This window comes from Neolamprologus brichardi, chromosome 2, assembly GCF_056152115.1.
Source record: "Neolamprologus brichardi isolate AB-2024 chromosome 2, ASM5615211v1, whole genome shotgun sequence".
NCBI classification, from domain to species: domain Eukaryota; kingdom Metazoa; phylum Chordata; class Actinopteri; order Cichliformes; family Cichlidae; genus Neolamprologus; species Neolamprologus brichardi.
The window spans coordinates 9,043,640-9,063,855 of record NC_142105.1 but is presented as its reverse complement, the minus strand read 5'-3'; the positions used below and the strand labels follow the sequence as shown (position 1 = coordinate 9,063,855).

The following is a 20,216-nucleotide window of genomic DNA, read 5'->3' as shown; positions in this document are numbered from 1 at the left end:
CACTGAATAAAACCTGTTTTTCAAAGTGTAACCAGTGCACCAACATCAGAGTTTAAGTGTGGAAAGTAGGAAATTATTATGACAAAAGTTAAGGAAACAAAAGTAATTATTAAGGTGGGCGTCTTTTTTTTCTACCTTTGACCCTCTCTGTGGTCTACATTCATTTTTACTGTGTCACACTGACATCTAGTGGTCAAAGATAGAAAGTACATTTCAGAGCGTTTATTTTTACTTTTGCTCAACCTTCATCTGACTCTCTCCATCCATCCATCCATTCTCCTCTGCTTATGCAGTTCACTGGCACACTTGGGTGATAGGTACAGGTGTCCCAGGGCGATAGGCGGGACACACCTGGACAGGTTGCTAATTTGCTGCAAGGTTAACACAGAGAGACAGACAATCTACACCTACAGCCAAATTAGAATCACCACTTGAGCTGACAGGCACGTCTTTGGACGTGGGGGGATGCCTGGATTCAAACCCACAGCCTTCTTGCCGAGAGGCAATAGAGTAACCTCTCCATTAGAGGGCAGAGTATCAAAATTAATTTCAGGAGTTTTGTGACAATAGAGAGAAATTGTAGAGGAAGTTTTTTAACACACTGTGGTCAACATTTATAGGTTCAGGTGTATCTGATCAGATGGACGTGATTAAAAAACCCAGAATCATCATGTTTGAACTGTAGTTTTTAATCCTCAGGGACTCAGTAAATGCTCACACAGAGCTCCACTGCAGCCGTGTTTCATGTTTCAGTCGTCATGTTTAAGTTCATGGACAAAACCAGTAACAGTCGAGGATTAACACTAATTTACATATGCTTGATTTCTGGTTCATGGTCAGAGGCTGACCATGAATTCTTGAGCCAGGAACCAAAAGAGGAAATATCTGTTTAGTTTGAATGCATGCAAATTCATTATGAAGGTTTTTTCCCCCCCTGTTACTTCTGCCATCTAACTATGAACTCAGAGGCAAAACAGAGTTTACTGACTCTCAGCTGTCAGTCAGGACACCTTTAAAGAACTGCAGAACTGCAATGAATCATCCCAATAAACAGTCTTTTTTGGAAAGAAAAGGACAGATGAACACAGACAGAGATTCTCAGATGTATTTGTGAGATTACTAAGATGTTGGCTTCTTTTACAAATTAACTGAATTTAATTAAACCACCTTAAGCTGAAAGAGAGCATCTCTCACCAACTTTTAAGTCTTTTAAATGTGAAAATGGTCTACAACCAGCTCAGAATATTTAACTATACATTTCATTTCATTTGATGTTTAAAAAAAACCTCTTATTTTGGTAAGTAACCAGATGTAATTGTTGAAAATTACACATAGTTACTTTTTGCCACTGCCGTCACTTAATGAAGCAGTGCAGTACACTGCAGCCTTTATTATTTTGTTCTTTAATATTTTCCGTGGTTCTCTAAATCTTGATTTTTTTGTTCACCTGCAGCTTTTTTACTTTAACTTTAAAACTTTTGCACCACATCAAATCGGATGTTTCAGAATCAAGCCTTCAGTGAGGAGAAACTGAAGCCGAAATTTGATCACAGACTTTCACTTTACATGTTTCGTTCTCATAAACTACTCAACGTGAACGACTGAGGAAGAGAGTAAAGAAAAAGAGGAAGGAAAAAAAGCATCAGGAGGAAGGAAATGAGATAAGAAATAAATGCTTTTAGGAAACCGTCATTCAGTGAGACAGGGAAGAGCCTCTGTGATGAGGAGGTAGGGAGGAAGCGAAGGAGACTAGGGAAGGGGATGAAGCGCAGGGAGGAGGAGTAAATCAGTGTTGGAGACTGACGCGGAAGAAGAATCAGCCTCGGAAAAGGAAGAAGAAACCCGAAATGAAAGCAGCCCCCCCGTCAGGGGGACTTCACACTTGTTGATTATCGTCGGTCTCCAGTATTGAGGCGCTTTTTGGACTTCTTTTCGACCGATTTGTTGTGTCTTTCTGCGGGCTTGGACCGGCTGTTTCGGGGGTGCCTGGCTGGCTGAGTGATCGCTGAGACTGAAAAGATCACCCATCCATTTCACAGACTTCACGCTGCTGCGGACACACTCGGCATCCAGTTCTACCCGATCGATATTTCATCATTTATTCATCCACCTTCCTTAGCAGGGAGCTTTGGGAAAGTGCCGAGCAGGGCGCCCTGTCCTCCGCGCTGCGCCGCTGGGTGGCACCGCTGTCTCCGGGCGGAGGGTCTTTCTGATCGCGGGGATCGAGAGCAGCAGGAGCCGTCGAAAAGGATCGAAAATCCAGTATTAATCTCTCACTGGAACAGCTGTCGTGTATTTTGGGAGAGTGGCTGGTCGATAAATGTGCAGGAAGTTTGTTTTTTAACGAGCCTGTGAGGCGGGATTCTCAGACAGCACACCGACCTCGGCGCCCTTTCCGCCGGGCAGCACCGCTGGCTCCAGCCGGTGCGATGACCGACCCTCCACGGGGCGACACCGACGTCACAATCGCGATAAACTGAGCCGTGAACTGGTGGCCTGTTGTGTGTTTTAGGACCTGGATAAATATCTTCCAGGGCGAGGGGGAAAGTCCAGGACACACACCGAGCACGGCGCCCTTTGCCGGGCTGCGCCGCTGTGTTTGGCCCGGTGGGATGTCTCTCCACTACGGGTGAACTACTTCCTAGAAATCCAGCCCTTTTGGCACCAGGAGTTACCGCTGTTGAACCCTGTGTTGTCGCCCTGCTGTTGGGAAGTTTTTATAAGAGGGCGGGCAGGAGGACATGGCGGACTCCGGCCGGCCCAGACCGGCGGACCCTGATGCCGCAGAGAGCCGGACAGCGAGCCCGCTGGCCGGGAAGAAGAGGGCGCAGCAGTCCCCCGGACTCCGGTCCAAGTACCAGAGCTCTGCACCGGGTCACTGCTTTAAGAAAGTCACCCTGACCAAACCTACCTTCTGCCACAGCTGCAGCGACTTCATCTGGGGGATAATCGGCTTCTTGTGTGAAGGTAAGACAGCAAATATGCTTTGTTTAGTTATCGAGGTCATTACTTATGCACGAGATCAAAGTTCAGCTCGTGCGCTTCGCAAGCGCACATCCGGTTCTCCCTGCGGGAACCGAACCTGGCCTGAGCTGAGGTGTGTTTAACAACGTGATGAACCCGACTTACACCGATACCTGCCCCGGACACGGAGCTGATCCGCTTGAGGAGGCCAGGCTGGATCCCGACCTCAGGCTGCAGCTGGAAACTTTTACAGGATAATGTGTGGTTGCTCTAAAAGTCTGTCTGCATGCACCAAAACATGCAACATCTGCAGTTAACCAACACAGACAAGGGCCCATGTGTTCCCTTTTTTCCTTTCCTGTTCATTTTCTTCCTCCTTTCCTTCTCCTTGCCTCCTCTTTTCCTTTCCTTTCGACACATCTTAATCATGAATTGGGAGGAGAATCAGAGAGAGTACATCCAGCACACCAACACAATTCAGTCTGCCCAGTAACACACTGGTTTTGCATAGTGTGTATGTGTGTGCACTTAAGGATGTGTGCATGTCTAAAGGAGGCAAAGTGTCTGTGGCACAATTGGAGCTTCAGTCAAGTCGTGATTTACTTCCCGTGGTTGTCATGGCAACAGGAGACTGGCAGGGATGCTGGTTGTTGGAGGAGTGTGAGTGTGTGTGTGTATTTGTGCGTCTCTGTGTGAGTGAGAGCAGAGACCATCCTCTTCATCACAAGCAGCATCAGATGCATTAAAATGTGCAGCAGCGCTTCTGCTCGCTTACGTAACCTTTCTTCTTTAAGCCGTCACTTGGATTAACACAAACCAGTGATGTCATCAAATTGCTCCGTCCGCCGCTGCGTTGTTAAAAGCCCATTTTCATGTTTCCCTTTACCTTTATTTAACAGGTGAACCGAGTGGACTCTGACCTCCGTAGCCTTTAGTATAGAGGTCACAAGGTCACAAGGTCAATCAGGTGAGCTACAGTGGCACCCTGGAGATGACTTCTTAAACCTGCATTTGTTTTAATGGCCAGTGGAGAGGGGGTGGGGCTGCGTGACAATCACAGTGATGGCGTGCAATCGAGTGAATAAGACATCAGTCACACAAGCTTGGAGAGCGGTGGAGTAGTTGATGGCTGAAGCCTCAGTCACACAGGGCTGCAGACCAATCAGTGACCCCCTGGCAACCACCTGTTGCTAGGGAAAAACATGTATTCTCCAACCAGTTGGCCAAAGCCTGGCTGTGATTGCTTTGGTTGCGAGGATATTGCTGCAGTCACTGTTTGACGGACTTGTGCATAAACACTGCCCAGCTGCTCAGGAGCACGAAACTGGAAACTGTGAACACAGGAAACACAGGCTGTTTACCTTCAGAATAAAAGCTCACCTTTTCAAACATGTTGGCTTCAGCGCTGAGGCACAACTTTAATTTCTGTTTACTGCCGCTCGGCATGTAGTTGGTGAGCGTTTGCAGACGGACGTGAAACCTGCTGGCAACCACACAAATCATCCAGCTTCACCCAGCACGGGCCAGCAACCTCCAGGAGTCGCCGCCAACCAGTCACTGAATGCACGTTTCCATAACAACCAGTGGTCTTATCACATCCAGGATCATTATAAATAATTAAAGTTGACATGAAATAACATTTTTGTTGAGTAAAGTTTAAACAAACGTAGAGGAGCTCTTTGTATCTGTTTGGTAAAAAAAACTCTGTAGACGTTTAAGGAAATTGATGCTTGGCTCCTTTGACCTTTAACCTCAGTGGACTCTTTCCTGATGAGTTTGTTGTCTCAGTCACTGTTTTCAGCTTTTATTGAATAAAAACATGAAGTTTATTTTGTAAAGTGGGGTCCCATTAGAGTCAGAGAGCAGGATGTGTGTGGTTTACTCGGTTTCTCAGTCACATCTACCCCTCGCTTGCCACAGCCAGTTTCAAAACATCAAGACGGCTGTAGAACAGGACTTCACCAACCGAAGGGTGATGTCACAATGGCCACATCCATCTTATATACCATATATGTCCGTTTACGGTTGTGACTGCAGCAGTGAGTGAGCTAAAAGCAGAAAAAACAAAGTGAGCACAGAGCACAAAGGGCTGCCTGGATTACTGTACATACACTGAGCTCATTATGAGAAACTGTGTGTAACAGGAACGGCCACTGCTGGGACAGGAGTACAGATCAGAATAGATCCCGTTTTGGTTACGTATCTCGGTGAAAACACGGGGCCGCGATGGCGGCTGTTCCTTTGTGACCAGAGCTGCTGCAAGTGCTTATCATGCACTGCTGTAATTTACATGTTTCCAGCGGCAGCACCGCCAGGAGCCACGAGCACCGACTTCTTATAAAAGACGGCTGCAGCCACCATGATGTCACACACAGGTTTGCACGCAGCCTTCAAGAGCCTAAACTTTGACCTTTTGGCCGCTACCATGATAGTTTGTTGGAACAGATAGAAAAACTATAAAAGAGCAAAACACTGATCAAACGTTCATGCTGCAGAATGGTTTTTTGTCTGTTCAACATTTAAAACTACTGATTGATTTAAAATCAGTCAGTGAAGCTACAGGAAGCAGAGAGCGACTGTCTGATAAGATTCAAGTATGAACGTTTGGATTGACATTATCATCAAAAATTCATTCAAACTGCTCCTCATCAAACACATTAAAGTTTTAGCTGTGATATCGTGGACTCTGAGCAGTCATTGCTGAGTCACCGGCTGTGAGAAAGTGCCTTCATCGGGGCTGTTAATGACCCGCCGGAGCTCCTGGACAGGAAAAACCTGACTGATCTCCTCTGGCCTCGGTCTGCCTCCCTGTGCTTGTTGTCTGGATGGTGCGCACAGACGTGCTCGCCTGCAGCAGGCTTTTATTGTTCAAACTGGCCAGAGTGAACATTTGAGGTTTACCACAGTGTGACAGCACAGGCAACAACACGCACACTGACTAAATGTCACTTCAGCGCACACATTGAGAGCAGACGAGGTGCAAACGTGACCAGCAGTCATCCAGCTGACAGCTTCCTTTCGTCTTCCAAACACGTTTTTATTATTCGCTCTCACGGTGTCACGGCTCCACGCCGCTTCTCTTCCACCGGCCGCTCGAGTGAAAGCGTTCTTATCTGAGCGCTGCAGGGCTGGGGGGTGGATGGGCGGGTGGAGTATTGGAAGTAAAAGCAGCAAGAACAGATCAAAGGTTTCTGCTTTTGTTTAACTCCATTTAACTCGGCTGAATTTGGAGGCAAATCCAAGTCTGACCCCTGAACTCTGACCCCCTCAGAATCAGCTGATGTTTTTTTATGTGCAATATCTTATTTAATAAAGCAGCGCAAAGGTTTACCCTCATAGTGTGAGTATTTTCAGAGTCGCGGGCCTGTGAGGGACACAGAGGGTCCAGATTTGATGATTTTTAATTGTTTTCAGCATTTTTGAGCTCTCATAACATCAGGATATATCCACGAGGTTATTTGAGGCCTGAAAAACAAATTTAAGTTGGGTAAAAAAAAAACAAATCAACTTTTTACTGATGGGAATCACCAGACACCCCACGATTGGACATTATCACTGTACGATTGCAATACTGTCAGTTATTTTTTGCTTTAAAAATTGTGAAGCACAAACAGACTGAGTTTATTGAAGGAAGGAGGTCGCCGTACTGTTTTTACTCGCGCGATGAGCTGTTAGCTGCTCTGAATTCAGACTTGTCTTCGTCGAGCTTAGCGTGTCCAGCTTTGGATGGTTTTTCAGTTGTGGCAGTTTGACGTAAGGCTATCTCAGGACACTGGTGCATGAGACGAGCCCTCTTGTTTGTAGTTTTATCATTTGGTGTCCATCTATCCACACGATATGACAAAATATCACGATACTGTGCTGATTTTTCTTTTACTTTAAGTCTTTTTGTTCGGTGCCGCTTTGTCTGACTGTGAGCATCAGTATCGTATCATAGTTTCAATAAAAGGCGCCAGTTTAACGTCAGGCAGAGGAACAGAAACAAGCGTCGGTGCCCTGCATGTCTGAGCTGCTTTCTGAGAAACCCCCGAGGTGTGCTGGAGGTAACGTCAGCTGTAATGAATTAAGAAAATCGTGCTCCAGGTGAAAGTGATAGTTTGCAAAATTGCACTGAAAGTTTTTGAATCTGTACCTGTTTAATTCATGCCATGCTTTTTAAAAAAAAAAAATTTATGTTTGTGTGACGGCTATATTTGTGTTAATGCCTGCTGCACACACGGTCAGTTTACCACTGAGATGCAGAGATTCTCGTATAAATGCAAAATATCATAACAAAAAGCATCTCTTTAAGAACAACTCAGAAAGCCGAGAGAAACTCCGACAGTGTTAATGGTCTCTGACTGTGATCCTCTGTCTCCTCCTCAGTGTGTAACTTCATGTGTCACGAAAAATGCCTGAAGACGCTGCGGAAGGTTTGTTCCTCCATGACTCCGTCTCTGGTCCAGGTGAGTATCCAACATACGCTCATGCTCCAAACTCCAAATGAGCCAAAATGCGTCACTACAGACACGGGACAATGTTGGCCCGATGCGTCTGGAGTGGGAGCAACGACAGTAAAAACAGGAGGAAGGTGCTGTGTGAGAAAACAGAGAATTTACATTTATTTCACAGCCAGTTACTAGTCCGTACAGACATTTGCACATCTATAAAACCTTCCTGCATTGAGAATACAAAGCAAACGTTGCTACAGGATGTTTTCTGTAACATACACGTGGTAGTTGGTTCGGATTGGAACTGCACCGAGACCATCTCCTCCAAAATGTCTCAGTGTGGTTGTTTTGGTTTGCACCCGTTTTAAACTATTAAAAGACTAAACACTGCAGGTGAGGAAACACCTTTACTTTAATCTCTGGACCCCAGTCCGGGAGCCAATGGGACGAAGGCAGGGATCCCCAGACGTGATGAGATGGGGTTTGTTTTTACACCTTGCAGGGCTGAACTTCTTTAGGCATTACCCATCAGAGAACGAGAATGCAAACACGATCAGATCAGACATCAGCCGGCCTTTAACCGACCAGCTCCCCGGTCCAAATGCAATTATGCTGATGTGCTCAGCTGAGAGTCTGGTGCATTTACTTGTAGAAAGTAGGCGCCATGTGCGCTGCCTCCTGCACACTACACCCATGCATCCACCCGCATCTAAACCACACAGAATATTTCCAGTAACATGAAAGCATCTGAAGAGAACTATTTCCTGCTCGCTGCTGCATGTGAGCGAGGAAAACTGGAGAATATTCCAGTCTGATTCTCACAAATGTGTCCTGAAAAGTTCAGCTGCGAAAGTGGCTTTATTGTAACCTCTAAGTGAGAACTGACTTTTTATGTAATTGTGCAAACAGGAGACTAAATCACACTGTAAGCCACAATAAGACTAATAAGCTAACACGGTATACTTAACCGCTACAGCGTAGAGTAAGTTAGGATCTTTGGCTTTGTGTTCAAAGCTAAAAGAAAAGTTCAAATATTTTTTTAAACTAACAAGTAAACAGTAATTTAATATTTCACAATAAGGATTTCCAGCAGTCCATGTTTGTCAGTCCGCACACTCAAGTGGTTCAGAGTCTCTTCAGTTCAGGTGTGTGGAGTGTGTGTTTGTGTATAGCATTTATTGTTAGCAGTACTACCCAGGTAGTGTGTTATATTGAGCTCTCATAAACTAATCTGTCCAGAAGCAACGCAGCTTCACTTGTAAGTAGGCTGGAAACTTTCCTGCATCACAGGTGGATTAATTTGTCTTACTCGCACAATTTCATTTGTGTTAATTCACATTTTCTCGATTGTGAACAGCAGCCACATGAATCCACCACTTACTGAATTGCGAGAATGCAACTCATTGCTACAAAATGTGGCTGCAATATAATTTATACAAAGACCGCTTGTACAGTACATTAAACTTACTTCCTAGCTTACTTAGTACTTAGAAGTACTTCCTTCCTACTCTAAGCTCACAAGTAAATAAATACAAAAATAATACAGCACTTAAAAGAAAACTAATAAAATTTACACACTTAGCTAACAGGACTTAGCTAGCTGTTAGCACTTAGCTAACAGCTAGCTTGTTATGCTAATTATCCTTAAAAAATAAAAACAGAGGTATATCTGGATCAAAACAAAAAGTGTTCTCATTTACCAACAAGCAGAAGGGTAAAAGCCAACTTTGTATCTTCAACCATAACTTTTTAATCAGGACTAAAGAAAAAAAAACTCCAGGTGAGTTGCTCCAAGCAGCATAACTAGCATCAACGTTGTTCTCCTGCGCAACTCAAATTCACAAGCACCACACGGTGTCATAGTGCCACCTGCTTGCATTCCTTGAGTTAATTTTATGAGGCAATTTTTGTGAGTTAGGGTTGAAACAAAATGCTTATTTTCAAATCCAGACCTGAACCTCTCACAGACCACCTGTCCACTCTTTAAGTATGTCTGTCATTGTCTCAGGATCTAAGTGACATTCAGAGCCTTCAAAGAGTCTGTTTACTGTAAATAACAGTTTAGAAACCAAATCAGAGCATGGCTTTAGCTTCTGCTGTGGACTTTATCACTCTGTATTGTAAGAAATGAAAAGCTGCAGAGACTTCATTGCACTGAAACAAGTGGATAATTGTGCTTTCAGTAAAGGTGACATTCTAGAAATGGCCCATGGTGAGTGAACAAACTCTACCCAGCAGAACAAACCAGACATAATCAGCCAACAAAGTTATAAAATGAAAGCAGCAGACCTGCTTTGTTCTGTCAGCTTCACAGTTTGCTCTCCAGCCCTTCTTTTTATTGTCTCCTTCACTTTTGCCGCCTCGCTGAAACGCTCCACACACGCCGACACGATGTTTATCGATCGGCACAGCACTGATCACTGAGCTTGACTAACTGCTGCACTGATCAATAGCCCTGCAATAAACACGAGCAGGCGGCAGCAGTGGTGTTTTCTCCTCACCTGCTTTTAATGTGAAATATCCTCAGGCTCCTTATTATTGCTCAGGCTCTTGGGTCAGGTTTAACTAAAGAGCGTTCAGTATTTCTACCCTCTGACCTGACAAGCAGCAGCTCCATTATAAGCACAAAAACGTTGCGGCACAAAAAGAATCAAACAAAACACAAATGGAAAACAGCAGCTCAGATTGTGGTCTGTGTGGTGCTTCACATAACATACTTTCACTAGACACACTGAAGTGTGATCCAGGAAGTTCAGTTTTTAGGTTTGGACACCAAAACACTCAGCTTACAGAAATATGATGGACAGTTCCCAGATTATTATTACAGAAACCAAAACCTGAAGGCAGCAGGGCCCCTCAGAGGTTTCCTACATGACAAGTATCATCATGATCTTCTTATCACCTCTGATAGTCGACTGGTATCTGTGCTCAGCGCAGTGTTTGATGTTGCTGGTCACAACATTGTAATGAAGAAATTAGAATACACAATTAGCATTAAAGGAAACGCACTGTACTAGTTTGAATTGTATTTATGGGATACTTCCTGGTATTTTGCATGCAAATTTTGTTGGAGATTTCCTCAATTACCTAAGGGTCTGTGCTGAAGCCAAACTGTTTACTTTATACATGCTTCCCTAATGTAATATTATTAGAAAACTATATATTATGTAGATGATAACCAGTTATATTCATCTATGGCATCATCTGACACAAGTCAAATTGTATTTCTCTCGATAATAAAATGTTGAATAGTAGAGATGTGCCATAGGAGAGTAACAGAAATGTGGTTTTACGTACATTCGGTACAAGTTTAAGATCATCTGAATCAGCATAACAAAATAATATGGTATCATCTGCGTATAACTTTACATAACACAGTGTCATCAATATAAAAACTGGAAAAACAACTGAATCCATAACTGAGCCTTGTGGGACACCGTTAAGCATTAGTTATCATTAATGTCTCCGACATCTCTTCGCAGCTCCACGGCTTTACAGGGGCAAGTTTAAATAAAGCTCTGAAAAAATGTCATATATAAACATCAATGTGCACACACTAATAATAAGATAATGTGTAAGTAAATGATTAAAGCACATTCGTGGAGTAGAATTCAAACTTAATGTAAATACACTGTGAGCTGCCATACGGCTGCGTTCACTTCGTTCTGGGGTGTTTGGCTCTCTTGGATGTGATGCAGCTGCAGGCCTTCACTCTGCCCCTCATGTTTGAATGTTATCTTCTTACATAACCTGTCATGCTGCTTCAGTGGTGGCTCATTATAAATAAAGGATTTGGAAAAATGCAAAACTATAACAGATCCCTCTGTCCTGACGGTCTCTTTATTCATTATAAACACTTCCACCCGGTCATTACAATAAAGTACACAAGCGACACTGAGCGAGGAGCGTTAAAGTGAAGGAAAAACAGAGCAATAAAATGCATTTAATCATTTCTTTTTAAGAAATGAAGAGAGGTCATTGGATCAAACATGGCAATTACAACAACAACAACAACAACAAATAACAGCCATGATATTTACAGCAACATCTGTAAGTCAACATAAAAACTGCAGCCAACAGCTGTATTTTGATGGGGACTATTTTCATCAGAGGAGCAATACAGATTTACAGACTGTTTAGAGCAGCAGGAGAAATGTGCTGCTTTTTTTTTTTTTTTAAATTAAGCTCTGTATTCATGGACAGCCAATAGGCTGGAGGCTCAGTGTTGCGTTTACTTTGTCTGTTTGTTAACATACATTGCTGCTGCCCCCTGCAGGTGCCGGTGGCTCACTGCTTCGGTCCCGCCGGTCAGAAGAAACGTTTCTGCTGTGTCTGCAGGAAACAAACAGAGGGAAGCACGGCGCTGCGCTGCGAAGGTCAGACCAGCACCATCACTAAGTAGACCAGTGGATTAAATCTCATGAGTGATTTTTTTTATTAGCGTGTGTGTGTTTGCGTGTGTGTGTTTCAGTGTGTGAGCTGCATGTCCACGCCGACTGTGCCATCTTCACCTGTGCCGACTGTCGCAGCTGCCACCTGGACGGGATTCTGGAGCAGGTATCGCTTTAAAAAATATCCGTATAAATATAAAGTGTTTCCAACAGTAAGCTGGACTCAAACTATGGAGGCCAATGCTACAAATGTCACTGAAGATGAGGAGTTTCTCTGTGACGTTCACAATCAGATCATAAAAGGGCTGAACCAGAGAAGTTCAGTCAGTTTGGTTAACAAACGGGCTCTTCTTAACTGGCACAGAGATGCTGTGTTAAGGCTGTGCGTTATGTTGTAATGCACAAAAACACCACCAGAGGGCAGGCTCTATAGGTGGAAGATGCAGCTGAGCTCAGCGAGCTGTGAAACATGACTGCTGGAAGTAGTTTAGAGTAGACTCCAGCTACGTGATCCATCAGTGAGCCGTTTGGCACATCGATCGCTTTAATAATTATTTTAGGTAGTTTAATAGTTTATTCTGATCCCTCACATCTATAGCTATGACGACTTTATTGTAGATTTTTATTGTATTTCTTTTTAAAATACTGACTTTGTTAGAAGTAACACAAGGCCTCTGAATTTATTCTCTCATATAGTACCTGCTGCTCTCTGGCACCAGCTGAACCCTCAGCGTCCACTCATCTCGCGGTTTTGGTTGGTGCTTGTGCAAACCTGAAACTGTGTCTAACTCAGTTAAAAACACAAACAGGAAATAAAGCAGTTGTGGTGGTCGTTTCAAAGTGTTCTGCATCAGTGTTCTCCATCTCTGTGCTCCTGCAGTGAGCGATCACTGAGACGTGATGAAATTACCTTGTCTCTCACGCTTCATCCCTCGCCATGCACGCGAGGTTACCAAAAAAACCGGGCGCATGGCAGGGATGCTCTGTCCTCCGGCATCTGTGAAATCAATTTTTGTGACAACAATGAAAACGATCAGTCACTCCTTGAACTGAAGAGCAGGAGCTTGAGAAAGTTCATGCATCAGTATTTTCCACTAAAGGAGAGGGAAGTGTCACCAAATGCAGACTTTGTGATAAAAACTGCTCTGAATACTGCAGTGTAATACCATGTGCACAAGATGAGATGGTAGATATTTCCACCTTAAAAAACTAAAACAAAAATAATTGATAACTGAATTCCTACCTGACAAATTTTTCATAGTTTGAAATGCAGGTAGCGCCCACTGTGCAGCTAGTCTACAATAGAAACTGGGCTCTGTGATGTAGTGATATTGATCAGGTCCAGTCAGTCTGACTTTAATCAGAGACGTTGTAAGACACTTCAATAGGATGTCTGCCGTCAGTTGAGTGTGTGTAGCTCGATCAAAACCCATCGATCGCTCACAGTCTGGATAAAAAGTGAAAAGCATGAAGCTGATCTCCTGCAGAGCTGATTATGGCAGACAGGCTGACAACAACCCCGGGAAGCTGTCGTCAGGTTTCAGCCCATCTATTCACACAGTGCACTTTTCTTTTTCGGTGCTTTACTCCTCACAAATATGACATTTCATTTTTACATCCTCCTCAATTAGCTGCGGCTGATGGGGACTATTTTTAGCGCTGGATTGAAACTCATTTGGCGGTCCTCTTTTCTTTCTGCTCCAGGATACGTTCCACCACCACTGGAGGGAGGGAAACCTGGCGTCAGCGGCAAGGTGTGAGGTTTGCCGGCGTTCGTGCGGGTCGTCTGACGTCCTGGCAGGGATGAGGTGTGAGTGGTGCGGCATCACGGTGAGAATCAGCGAAAAATGTGTCAGCGTTGATTTCCTCTAAGAAACAGTGGGGTTTAGGTTGGGTTTCAAGCAGCTCAAGTGCTAAAACCTGCAGTCCCTCTAACTTCCAGCAGAGGTTCCAGTCCATTCATGACACCTGTACAGTTGATGAATTAAATTCCATTAAGGTTTAAAGCTTACAAAAACAAGTAAAGGTGATTCCTGAGTCTCCACAGATCCACCTTACCCCATAGACCAGGGGTGTTGAACTCCAGGCCTCGAGGGCCGGTGTCCTGCAGGTTTTAGATCTCACCCCGGGTCAACACACCTGATTCAAATGATTAGTTCATTACCAGGCCTCTGGAGAACGTCAAGACATGTTGAGGAGGTAATTTAGCCATTTGAAACAGCTGTGTTGTATGAAGGACACATCTAAAACCTGCAGGACATTGGCCCTCGAGGCCTGGAGTTCGACACCTGTGCCTTAGACTGTATATATACGTTTCTGGACTCAATATGAAACTTCAGCTGTAGTTTTTTGTGACCTCTTTGGGAACCAAGAGCACCCATATTTGGATCAGAGGGTGGTATGTGTTATCAGCTAAACTACCAGCTAATGCTAACTAGCTTGGTTATCAACCTAATTTAATTACTTAGAAATGCTTCAAAAGGCTCCAACAGCACAAACACAGTCCAGAGGTGCAGTTGAGGTGAAGCCTTGCTAGCAGCTAGCTGAACTGTCAGTCAAAGAGGCCACACCCCTAATAATGTAAATTTTAACACTGTACAGGTGTTATGAAGGGGGGATTACCTACAGATACTAAAGCAGTGTGTGTATCAGACTGTAAACGTGTCTATTCCTGCTGTAAAGTTTTAACATGGAGTCTGTGGGGACTGACAGGCTGGAGCCCCTTGTGGGCGTTAGAGGAACTGCAGGTTTTGGATTCGTCTTCCACCCTCAGACGATGAGGCTGATAAAACTCTGAGATCACGGGTGTTACAGGATGTTTCACTTCCCTGAGCTTTGTGTGTGTAAAGTGACATGTTGCTTTCCCGCCTGCAGAGCCATGCGGCATGTTACCTCGGCATGCCGGCAGAGTGCACTCTGGGACGTCTGCGCTGCATGCTGCTGCATCCGGCCTGTGTCCGCCTCGACTCCAGAAACTTCAGCAAGATGCACTGTTACCGCATCGCTGAGAGCTGCAGCCACGAGCTGGGTATGCACACAGTAAACCCCACCTTACAGAAAACGTTCACACTTCAAAAAAAATAAAGATTTACATCATCGGGAGTTAATGGGAGGCAGGTCTGCACAGCAGGAGTGAAACAAACACACATATGCTCCTCCAGACCACATCCTTTGACGCTACTGACACAAACTGTGTGAACCGCAAACGCTCGGCTCGTTTCCTGACAGCTTCACTGCTGATCTGAGCTGTGAAACTGAAAAAAGATGTTTTTAAAGAAGTCAGGATGTGAACAGTGCAGACAAACATCCAAACGCCGAGAGCTCAAACACGAGCTCCTGCAGGTTTCAAAGGGCCAAATCACAAAATTCACAAAAACACTTCAGGGTGTTTCTGTTTTCCAGAAAATTCTTCCAAAATAAAACTCTTAACAGCCAGGAAGTCAGGAACAACAAGAGTTAATTTTCATCCTCCAGACGATCTCCAAAGTCTCACAATATCTGAACTCACTTTTCTACTTTGTTTGTAGAAAGAGTTGAGACACTGGAAATTAAATACAGAATTTGATGATTTTAAAATCTGTATTTTACTCACAATAGAACACAGAAAACATATCAAATGTGTAAACAGAAAAATAAGATATGAGCTAAAACTCACAGGTTGGTGAATCTCTGCCCATCGTTACTTCTGAGAAACTCTGCCTCTCTAAGATGCTTTTCTTATACCCGATCATGTGACTGACCTGCTGCCATCTGATTAGCTGTTGGACGTTTCTCCAGCTGTTTCTTTTTAGTATTACTTACGTTTCCAGCCTTTTCTTGCCGCGTACCAACATTTTGAGACACATTTCTGCCATCAAATTCAAATTGAGCTTATAATTTATGGGAAATCTCTCAGTTTAAACATTTGTTCAATTGTGAATAAAATATGGGTCTATGAGATTTACACATCATTGCTTTGTGGTGGTTGGTGTTGTGTTTCTACGCTGAAATACCAACTGTTGTGATAAGAGAGACAGCCGTGGTGCTGTCAGAGACCTTTTGTATTTTTTAATTGATTGTTGATGCTTTTATTACTTGACAAATCCACAAACTAAGATTTCAGACGTCAGGCTCTAAATGAGAATAAGGTGAGCTGCTGATCTGGGTCTGTATCAGGTTGTTCCAGCTTGTTGAAATCTGATCACCTGACCGGCTCTTTTTCTCCATGTTTCCATTAGATAACTCCGATGATGCTGATCTCTCTGCTGCAGCAGCGCCAGCATCCAAAGACGGTCAGCCGGCTGCCTCAGAGTCAGGTCGGTTCACCGTATGTCTGTATACAAGCTCCCTTTGTGTTTCAGAGGTTTTATTAATGACCGACTGGTGGACGATACAGCTGTGGAATAACATTTCTGCTTGCAGATGTTGCAGTCACATCTGGTTGTGTCTGGTTTGTTTACTGTGACCCACAGGTAAACAGTTTCTCAAGGTGTTTGATGGCGACGATGCAGTCAAGCGCGGTGTCTTCCGACTGGTCTCAATCACAAAGAATGAGGAAGTGGTGGTAAGGGCTCTGCTTCCTCCCAAAAACCTGACACACACACACACACACACACACACACACACACACACACACACACACACACACACACCAAGACGGGTACTACTACCTCTTCTACCACCGAAATCTCACACAACTTTCATGGAACACAACTTTCAAAATAAAAGCAGTGAGCTATAATTCTGTAAAAGCTATTTTTAGTAATATGACACAGAATGGTGTCAGAGGAATATCCCGAACACCGTGACTAATCTTGCTTCTCAGTAAGACTGTGTCTAACTTTGACCTTGGTTGGATTAGAATATTAATTAAGGAAAGATTATGAAATGAAAAACCAGGATTTACATAATTAAATAGTCACAGATATGAAAGGCTTAAAACCCCCAAACTTATGAGTAAAGTCAAAATTATGGAGTAAAGGGTTTAAAAACTTTTCATATACAAATTAACAATAAGTTACAATAAAAACAAATCTAAATTTGACTCAAACTTAAAAGAAAAAAACTAATCAATAAATTAGAAGATGACAAATGATAAAACTAAAAATAATAGTCAAATTTCTTTGATTTAAAAAAAGTAAGAATTCTTTAAAAAAGTTTAAATTTTGTCCCAAAAACAGGAGAACGGTCAAAGTTCAGATTTTAAATCTTAAGTAAAATAAATTAAATAAATAAAATTCATAACTGTCAAATGAAAAGTCAACATTAGGTACAGCAATAATTGAGAATATGAAAAAAGATTATGAGCTAAAGAGTAAGGCTTTTAAGTAGTGACAAATTAAAACCAAACTGAAGACTGTAAACTAGAAAGTGAGTTAAATGCCTGAAAAAATATACTTTTTTTTAGGCATTTAAAAAACAAACAAAAAAACCCCCATAGCTCTATGATACCTGTGTTGTCCTGCAGGAGGCGGCGCTGAGGGCCTTCTACCTCCCCGACGACCCTCAGGACTTCGAGCTGCACGAAATCGGCGGCCTGCAGCGTCTGCACAGCGACGACATCCTGAACCGCAACGGCAGCCCGGACAACAGGAACTCGCTGAAGGACGCAGGCGACTCGTGGCTGCTGAGGGCAAAACCCCGAGTCACTGAGGTCATCAAGGTGTACACTGACTGGCCCAGGTGAGTTTAGTCAGGACTCTGTCCACCACAAGAAAGCAACCTTTTGTCACGTGCTGTGTATAAGAGATGAACGTAGCCACTGTGATGTCACCCACTGGTTGAATCACGAGGTAGCCCCGCCCACTTTGATTGAATCAAAATTTCTGACATGATCATCGTCCTGTATATAGTCCTTCAAACTAATGACTAATGAGACCATAAACGTGTACAACCACAGTTGTTTGCAGCCAGAGGAGTCGCCCTCTGCAGGTCATTGGATTTAATGCATATTTAAGCCCATCAAACCTGAAAGCTACGTCCACCCGTTACACACAGAGTCCCTGGTTTTTGTCAACTAACTGTTTTTGTGTTTCAGGTCAGGCGTTGCTTTCATTTCGGTTTCCGTCTCAGACAGCAGCACGACGTCCTCGGTCCTCGCCGAGGTCCTCAGTAAGCTGGACAGACAGGTAAAATTACAAGTGTTAGACGAGTCCAGGCTCATATTAATGCCTGAAAGAACATGAGCAGGACATTTGAGCAGTTTATACTTCAATCGGCAATTTGAGCTGTTTATGTAAGTTCAGCCCTGAAACCACTGATGGTGTCGATGATATGTGCGGTTTCAGGAGGAAGATCTATCAAAATTCTCTCTGCTGGAGGTCTGCATGAGCAGCAAGCAAGGTGAGAACTACCCGCATGGGGAAAAACAAAATCACATTTTGGTGACTGAAATCATGTGAAGAAAAATAACCCAACCTGCAACTGACCTGGAAAACGAGTATGAGCACTGCGGTAGAGCACATATTAATGCTGACACGATGATGATGCGGTGTTATTCATATGTCCCTATTACATCGTTTATCACTCAATCACGGGCCTCTTTTCTACAGCTTTTTCTACAGCAGGACCAACTACAGGAACCATATTGTTCTTGTACAGATTTCCTGTTTTAAATCTTATTTTATTATCACTATTAATAAAAACCATTCATAGATTTAAGTTAAAAAAAAAAAGATTTGTCTAGAAAAATAATCACTGATTTCAAGCTTTTCATAGAGTTCAGCATTCTGATGTATGAGCCACACCTGTACGTCTACAATCTTTTATTTAATACTTATTTCTGGCGAAACTTTACCCCGGAGTACCAGTATGAAGGTCAGAAATTGCAAGGGTAAAATTTTAATCGCAGATAGTTTAGATTACAAATTTATTTATGGTGAGAAAAAAAATTAAAGTCACCGATTAATTTAATATAATATAATATAATATAATATATAATATGAATGTAATCAGGTCTTACTTAAATCTTACTTTGTACAACCATTAATAAACAATTATTGAAATAGAGTTTTTTAAATAGGCTCCGCCCATATTTGGGGCATTTCTGACCACGCCCCCTATTTTGAGATTGCCTTTAAGCCACACCCAATACAGCTTTTGATTTTCTTTTGTTTTTTGTTAAACTTACTTTTTGAGACGCTCAGCCAATATCAAATTTCAGCCATGTTCTCAGAGAACATGCAAGATCACAATGAAATACATTAGGTCTCTAGAACACATCAGAGTGGGGTTTTTTTTGTAGATCCATTTTTGAAGTGGTTCGTGGTCAGCGTGGAGCTGCTTCTGGCCCATGAATATTTTCAGCTCAGTTTAGTGTTTTGAATACTTCACCCACACCTGAGCTGCACACAGTACAAGCCGCTGTCATTCTCTTCATTTTAAACATTACACACCTTCTTCAGCACTTCTAAAACCATAAACTTGGACCTTAGAGCAGAGCGTGGAGTCTTGCCATGCTCTGCAGAAGCTCTATGTGATACCGGAGAAGGTTGTGACCTTTCTGTCTCTGTCGTCCAGTGCAGAGACAGACGCTGACTCCTCAGGAAAAGCTTCGGGACAAACTGCGGGAGATCAGGAAGGTAAGAGGACAAACAAGATTTCATGAACTTTCATAAATGCCAACGCTGAGAATAAGTGATGCATTTAATTGTTGCCATTTGCACATCCAAAGATTAGTGACTAGCCACGTGTCTGAGGTCAGATTATATGAATATATTAGATTATATTCACCAAGTTAGGTTAAGGTTTTGGTAGTGCCTGCGTGTCATTCTGTCTGTAAATACAATAGCACAAGAATTTTTTAAATGAATTCTGATAAAACTCTGTAAGAGTGCAGAGTGGGCTGGTGTTGGCGGTCCATTAAAGCTTGGCTTACATCCACCGAGGTCTTTAACTTCATGATTAATTGGTGGAAAACTGACTTAGAAAACATGATTCAACATATAGAAGGTCTCGTGCAACATAATTTGACCTCTGACCTCTCCTACAAGGTCAGTAGATTGCTGTGAAGGTCACAGTGGTAACAGCAATATTTAGAGCTTTCTAAAGCTACGTTTCCATTGTTGATTGTGTTTATGGTGGAGTGAGTACTGCCAACAAAAAGAGAATGAGCTGCATAGTTAAAAGTATTCTGCAGTATAATATTGTATAAAAAGTTCTGTTTATTGTCCTGTTATTTACAAATCAGTATTTATTATCTGTTACCAGCTCCTACATAATGTTCACCACAAACCTCTTGAAGTATGTTTCATAAGAACAAAGAAAAGAAGTGTTTATGAGCATTTACAGCTCAAACACAGCATGAGGAAGAAGTGCACCGCAGCCTGCTGATGCTCGATGTGTCGACAGATTTAGCCACACTGACCTCGGTGTTGTTGGTACACAGCATCGTTTCACTTCTGTTTTTTATTTTGATTATACGCTTTTAACACCCAGCTTTAGTCTGGGGTTT

The 20,216-nt window shown here is 43.0% G+C and overlaps 1 protein-coding gene across 1 annotated transcript in view; it reads left to right on the top strand.

The window, feature by feature from the left end:
* The first annotated feature begins 1,765 nt into the window (after positions 1 to 1,765).
* The window catches only part of dgkq (diacylglycerol kinase theta), a 31,701-nt gene continuing 13,250 nt past the window's right edge, over positions 1,766 to 20,216 (top strand). Inside the window, exons 1-12 of the mRNA XM_087847149.1 lie at positions 1,766 to 2,967; positions 7,330 to 7,409; positions 11,671 to 11,770; positions 11,866 to 11,951; positions 13,490 to 13,615; positions 14,660 to 14,813; positions 16,003 to 16,080; positions 16,237 to 16,328; positions 17,232 to 17,446; positions 17,802 to 17,892; positions 18,052 to 18,106; positions 19,283 to 19,344. Of these exons, the coding sequence (XP_087703275.1) occupies positions 2,742 to 2,967; positions 7,330 to 7,409; positions 11,671 to 11,770; positions 11,866 to 11,951; positions 13,490 to 13,615; positions 14,660 to 14,813; positions 16,003 to 16,080; positions 16,237 to 16,328; positions 17,232 to 17,446; positions 17,802 to 17,892; positions 18,052 to 18,106; positions 19,283 to 19,344 (1,365 nt within the window). The 5' untranslated portion in view covers positions 1,766 to 2,741. The remainder of the gene's footprint in view (positions 2,968 to 7,329; positions 7,410 to 11,670; positions 11,771 to 11,865; positions 11,952 to 13,489; positions 13,616 to 14,659; positions 14,814 to 16,002; positions 16,081 to 16,236; positions 16,329 to 17,231; positions 17,447 to 17,801; positions 17,893 to 18,051; positions 18,107 to 19,282; positions 19,345 to 20,216) is intronic.